The sequence below is a fragment of the Morone saxatilis genome, unplaced genomic scaffold, assembly GCF_004916995.1.
Source record: "Morone saxatilis isolate NCDOM2014 unplaced genomic scaffold, NCSU_SB_2.0 Contig24, whole genome shotgun sequence".
Classification (NCBI taxonomy): domain Eukaryota; kingdom Metazoa; phylum Chordata; class Actinopteri; family Moronidae; genus Morone; species Morone saxatilis.
The window spans coordinates 1,377,281-1,384,365 of NW_023339807.1; the positions used below are offsets into that span (position 1 = coordinate 1,377,281).

The 7,085-nt window shown below is 40.1% G+C and overlaps 1 protein-coding gene across 1 annotated transcript in view; it reads left to right on the plus strand.

Annotated features, from left to right (window-relative positions):
- The window catches only part of sim1a (SIM bHLH transcription factor 1a), a 24,879-nt gene that overhangs the window by 7,648 nt on the left and 10,146 nt on the right, over nucleotides 1-7,085 (plus strand). The window contains exons 7-9 of the mRNA XM_035671562.1: nucleotides 2,298-2,497; nucleotides 2,596-2,702; nucleotides 3,239-3,386. Coding sequence (XP_035527455.1) covers nucleotides 2,298-2,497; nucleotides 2,596-2,702; nucleotides 3,239-3,386 — 455 coding nt within the window. The remainder of the gene's footprint in view (nucleotides 1-2,297; nucleotides 2,498-2,595; nucleotides 2,703-3,238; nucleotides 3,387-7,085) is intronic.

Here is a 7,085-nt window from a genome sequence, read left to right on the forward strand (position 1 = left end):
TAGGGGTGAGTGCAACAGGGCGGAAGTCATTGAGGCTCGCTGCAGTTGAGTGTTTGGGCACTGGCACGATGGATGTGGTTTTGAGGGACAACTGCTTGGGCCAGTGACAGGTTGAAGATGTCAGTCAGGACCTCAGTCAGCTGTCCAGCACAGGCCCTGAGCACACGTCCAGGGATGCCATCAGGACCAGCAGCCTTACATTAGTCTTGCTCAGAGCAGCGCACACGGCGATGGTGGAAAGTGTGAGGGGTTGGTGGTCTGCAGGGAGCGCAGCCTTGATCGCCGCCTCCTGGTTCTCTCTGTCAAAGCGAGCATAGAAGTTATTGAGCTCATCTGACAAGGAGGCGTCGCCAGTTGGTGTGGTTGTGTTGGTCGGCTTAAATTGACCTGGGGCCACTGCTGGTACTGTCCTCTCATAGGAGGGCCACTTCGCTGTTTAAGTACTACAAAAAATGCAATATTACTAATATCATACTTAACAAAAAAATGCAAATAGCTGTTTGTATACATTTTTATATCATAATTTTATATTATTAAACAAAACAAAAATAGGCCTGATACCTGCTTTCTTCTTATCACCGGTTTGCATGCGATTGCAGGCACCTTTGACCTTTGCCATTATTTTGCACCAAACTAAACACATTTTAAAAAATAGAATTGTGTTTTGATTTTAATTGTATATAGAAAGGTAGTTTAAATTGATATGAAACAACTAGGAAAAATAATTAAATTAAATAGTAGTCGTGCTGGTCGAATTATATTTTTGACTTCATTGCAATTTGCCTATTAAATCACATGCTACCTTGTGTGAAAAGTTTACATTTTCAAAAGATTCTGCTAGAAAAAGGCTTGTTGCATGTCTAAAATGGAGAGGGATCATCCCATTCTCTAGGGATCATGAATGTGACACATAAATGGCAAAGCAACAAGGCTTACCCTTTATCCTGATGTTTATCTGGCTAGTACACTGCTGGGAGTCAAGGTTGACGAGGACTACCTTGCTAACTTGCATGTTCCGGAGCCTTTGACTGTATCACACGATCTTGAGCAGCAGGTGGAGTGCTCAGTGGTCATGGAACTACAGATGTTCAGATTTTCCATTTATTTGAGCCCTTTTAGGAATTTTGAAGAGTGGCCATTGTGATAAGTTAACAACATAGGGAAGCACAAAACAATATGCAGGTTATTGTCTGGGTACAAAAATCATGTACTGCGTGTTTAATGCCTTTATTTGCAGAAGGAAGCCTTAACTCCTAGCCCAGGGTTAAAAATGTCTTTATAAAAGGAAGAGCAGAAGAAAACAACAGAAACACACACATTTGGTTATTATTCAATTGTGGTAATTTATTCATTATGAACAGCAGCAGATCAGACTCTTGGCAGGTGTTCAGACTGAAAACAGCACTGTGTTAAAACAATGCAAGGGGCTGCGTTAGTGTGTGTTGCTTCAGGTACCAGTGAGGCGATGAAATACTATCCAGGCCAGGTGACAGTGACTCCTGTGCTGTGTTTTTTCATGGAATCCTCTGCATCTGCACCCCCACTGCGTCATCAGACAGGCCTCATAAAAATGAGCAAGGAGGAAAGAGAACGCGGCATTGATAGTTTCAAATGATTCTAATGCTCAGGTCGAATACTGGTGACATGCTGAGATGTTGTTGTCCAAAGTAGGACTGTCACTATGTCAAATGTTCACTACACATCTATCGTGGCCAGAATAATTATAATTATTATAATAAGAAATATCTATAGAAAATTTCAAAGAAAAAAAAAAATCAAATTCATCTTGAACTTTTTTTGTGTGTTTTGCCTCTTGTTTGGCAAATGAATTACACTTAAAATACAAGTGTTGGGAGGTGGGGAGAGAGTGTGTAACCATAACTGTACAAGATAAGAACAGTGACACTGAGTGTGAACCACAAGTACTCACTTTGTCAAAAAAAATTATTTATGCTGGATTATTTATACAATAATACAAATAATTTATAAAATGTTTAAATGTTTACAACATATGTGTATTAATAATGTGACATCATATATATATATATATATATATCATGGGTATCATCAATACCAGTATATCGTGACAAGAAAAAGTCCTCCACGCTGTCCGAAACTCACAGCTAGAGCGTATTCGTGACCCCAGGCCCAAGTTCACGAATATCAAGCATGTTTAATAAAGACAGGGCTCCTCTGGATGTGGTTCCTGCTCTGCTCTTGACCCTACTGGACTGGAACATGTATGGATTGATACACTATTTATACTTTATGTATCCCTCTGTGAACTCTTGGTGCAGGTGATCCACTGTAGTGGCTACCTGAAGATCCGCCAGTACAGCCTGGACATGTCTCCGTTCGATGGCTGCTATCAGAACGTGGGGCTGGTGGCGGTCGGCCACTCGTTGCCGCCCAGCGCCGTCACCGAGATCAAACTGCACAGCAACATGTTCATGTTCAGAGCCAGCCTCGACATGAAGCTCATCTTCCTTGACTCACGGTACATTCTGTGTGACAGTCTGTATGTTTGTGTGTGGGTGTGAGTTCTTCCGCATATTTTTGTGTTACATATTGTGTGTGTGGGTGTGTGTTGCTCAGGGTTGCAGAGCTGACAGGCTACGAGCCTCAGGATCTGATAGAGAAGACTCTCTATCATCATGTCCACAGCTGTGACTCCTTTCACCTGCGCTGTGCTCATCACTTGTGTGAGTTAGGTTTGTTTTACTTTCCTATAAATTCTCTCTGCACACACACACACACACACACACACACTGTTACAGTACAGACACACTACATCAGGCTATATATCAGCTTTTATATCATTTTTTCTCATGTTATGCTGCTATGTTATGTTATGTTATGTTGTCTTGTTATATTGTGTTGTGTTTTGTGCTGTGGTGGTGTGTTGTGCTGTATTGGTATGTAATATTATGTTATGTCAGATCATATTGTGTTCTTATGTTAAATTAATCATTTTTTAGAGGAATTAAGCAATATAAATTCTATACATTAGTAGTTAATTTTTAATGTTTGTTTATATAAAACAGCTCATTTATACCTATTCACAAATACTATAAGGTACAATCAAATACATTCAGTGCAGTTTTACAGTGTCACATTTTAGTCTTATGTCACCTTTTGCTGTAATTTGCTGCTATATTTCGATGTGTGAATGTAATTTAATAGTGGATTACTTCCCCACAGTAATCATCATTTTTTTTCCAATCTCTCACTCTTAAAGTGCTTGTCAAAGGTCAGGTCACAACGAAGTACTACCGTTTTTTGGCCAAGCATGGCGGCTGGGTCTGGGTCCAGAGTTACGCAACCATCGTACACAACAGCCGATCATCCCGGCCTCACTGCATCGTCAGCGTCAACTACGTTCTCACGTGAGTATCTCTCTGTATTCCTAAATGCTGCTAGATTGACCTTAATGATCAACATGCTGATAACCCTGACAGCCAAACAGAGGTCCAGAAGGTTCTTACTTGAGACAAATAGTGTTATTATGTTTATGTGTTGGTGGGGATTGCTGTGGTGATAGTGCACTTCATTTCCAAGAGATCATCATTTTTAGTTTTTATGTTTTTACTTTTAAACAGTGGTCCAGTATGCAACTTGTACAGCAGTTAATGATGTTAGAAAAACCTTTTGAAGCCAACAGTGCAACATCCACTGGGAGACATGTGAACTTGAACAACCTTGCATATTTAAAGATTTCTGGAGGTTTTAATTCAAGGTTTAGAGCGTTAGGCACTTTTCAAGGATTCTTTAATGTTTGGAAATTATTACTGGTTTTGCAAACACACTGCATTATTGTTCCAAGCCAGACGTATTTGTATTATTTTCTTTATACTCGGTGTTTAGGAGGGGATCTCTAGAAGGATAAGTCTTTGCCTATTTTGGGTTGTCATATGTATCATTATGAAAAGCCGCCCCTTACATTTAAACAAGTGGAAATGTTAAATGGGACCTGGACCTTACTTGTATAGTCTCCTTTTCTTAGTCTTTCCGACACTCAAAACGCCTTTTACAACTTACGTTTGCCACATTCACCCCTTTCCAACACATCACACATATGGCAAAAGTCCATCAAACAGGAAAGTTAACTCATTTCACAACAACACACACACACACACCTCGATGCACAGCATTCAGGAGCAATTTTTTCGGAGGTTCAGTATTCTGCTCAAGGGTATTAACTTCGACACCTGGTGGCACAGGACGCCGGGGATCGAACCAACAACCTTCCCATTAGGGCACGACCCACTTCTCCCGCATCGCCTCTTGCCCGCCACAGGCCGACCCTTTTTTTTTAGTATTTGGTGTGTGTTATCCAAAACCTGATATTAAGCGTATTCCTTCTGTGCCATTTAGAGCGTCCAGTTTGTCTGTATTCAGCTCCAGGATGTGTATTTACAACCCACCAACTGTGCACAAAACTTAGTACTATGTACTTTCGCCGTTGAAAGAACTTACACATTGGTGTTGAAAACCGTTAACAGTACCAGGCTGAAGTTCTAAATTACTGGACAAGCGTATCCCACGCAATTCCTCGGAAAAACTGGAATAACTAAGGGAATTTAGAGACATCATTCCTTCCAGTCATGGAAACACATGAGGAAAACTATCAGATTTTTAGAATAGACCACGAACCTATCCTGGAACAAGTTCATATTCATTGATTCCTATGAACAATATTTTTTTTTAGTATTATATACCCCCCCTCACTCAGTAATATTGGACTTACTTACCAGCTTCAAAACCATACATGGCACACTCGGGATTCGAATTTATAGTAGGAATTAGGCTTTGTAGTATGACAAAAACTGACAAAAGATAGAATGTCTCGTACAATTACTTTACAGGAACTAGAGCGGTACCAAAAATAATATAATTGGCTTTTGTTTTGTGGAGCAATGTGCTTTGAACACTGACCAATTACCTTGAACGCAATAATGTTACAGACCGGAACCCTCCACACTTGAAAAAACACTTTTTACACAAAAGCCACTCTCTTTATTTTAGACATCAAAATGTACAGTCTATCATTTACTTAGAAACCCAAGTTGAGGCTTGGGTTTTGGTGCGACACAAAATCGTAACACGACAACTGAAAATCAGAATCAGCAAAATAACTTTGATTTGGCGCTTATATAGCTAATTCTTTTATGGGATTCAATTTTTCAATATAGACAACATCAACAGGAAACGGACAATAAACACACAGCGTATTAACATTTTTTGTCTCTCTCACTTGAACTCCAGGCTGAAGGACAGCCACGTTACGCAGCACGGCGTTATTCCATCACGATGGAAAGAAACGAACCATTGTCTTCGAACCACAACGCACGTAACACAGGGTGTGGACCCACATTTTTTATCAAAACCCATAAAACTGAACCAAGATCTGAAGCTGGAATCAAAGGCGCCTGCCAGGATGAAAGCCTAGAATGGAACTTGGGATAGAAGATTGCTGATGGATATGCAACCCCCAACTAACTACCCACTGAACATGTGCATCAGACATGGACTTGGACACCATAGCCAGCATACTTTCAACAGGAAACAATTGCATGTAATTTTGTTAGAGACATACAGGTTCTTTTCCTTTATATGATCCCAAACCTGGAAAAAAAAAATAAAAATATGTCAGAACGAAACCCATTGGTGAACGCACAACATGCCAAACACAATTAAGGGTTAGAAATACACTGCACCATAGATTTGATAGAATTATCGCAACGATGATTAAGACGGAAAAACAGATTGGTATAACCACAAAACCATTAATTTGACAAAGCAGACGTGTGTTATTTCTAACTTTATCACGATGCACAGTAAGTGCTATAATTTTAATAGATAGCACCGTTGCAAAGACAACCAAAACACAATCCACTTCTGTCAGTGGGCTATTTTGAGTAAGTGAAAGTGGTCTGCAGCTCCAGGGGCAGAGGAGGGAGTGGCCTTCAGATCTCTGTCCCTATGGGCTGACATTCCTGCTTTGATAAGGGATACATGAGTAGTTATCCGCAGTCACTAGACACGATATTACGCAAAACAGTCTTGCTGTGAAAAGCAGAAGTACACTGGGGAAGTTAATGAAACACTATGAACGTAGATTTAGCAGAATCCATTAGAATTGCCTAAAAAGTGATACAAGTCAATATCTGATACTTAGTTTTATCTAGTCCTTAATGGTTAACTAAATGACTAAGAGTTTTGAACAATAAGGAGATAGAGCCATTGATAGATTTGCTTTTAGCGAAACAACCAGAAACTTTGTCCTCTCGACTCTCTACTGCCTTGGACATGAGTAGTAGACCACTCATATACTGTATCTATCTGTAGCTATCATGCCATCAACTTGATAAATAGCAGTCTCAGTCAGAATAGTCTAGAGACCACTTTGACTATAACCAAATTTGTATTAAGTTAAGAAAGGATACAAAAAACACAAACACAAAACAAGCACAAATAGTGTTACTGCTATACCTGGTGGCAAGGCACTCTCTGTGGCAAAAGGCGTCAGATACCTAGTTATATTAGTTCATATACTAAGATAGCAAGCTCTGCCTGCAGAAGATACATCATAAACAGATGGACGACTAACAATAATCATGCACTGAGACCAGCGCATTGCAATTTCGGCAGCCCTCTTCCTGCACACGTATCCAAATACAAGTACTCGGCTTTTGCCACCCAAAAAATCCTCACTACACAGCTAGCTACATATCATCCATCCTATAACGATACTAAAAAACCACACCTGTTAGATCACAAGGGCAGAGTCACTTTAACCACTGCGTGAGGCCGCACAAGTTTACTATTGCAGAAGAGGACGAATAGATAGTTCCATCTTGCATGTTAATTGCATATTTATTAATTATAAATTACCCTTTAGATCGAGTGCATTATATCTCACGCTGTAAAAGTCAAATACACGAGCGCCTTGATGAATAGAGGGCCTAAAAAAGCCTCCATTAAGCAGCCGAAATCGGCCCGGCGGTGACTTCGGAGGCAGCGAGAAACAGCCCAATATAGACGAACACATATTCTTCTACCTCCTTACATTCCACAACAAAAAA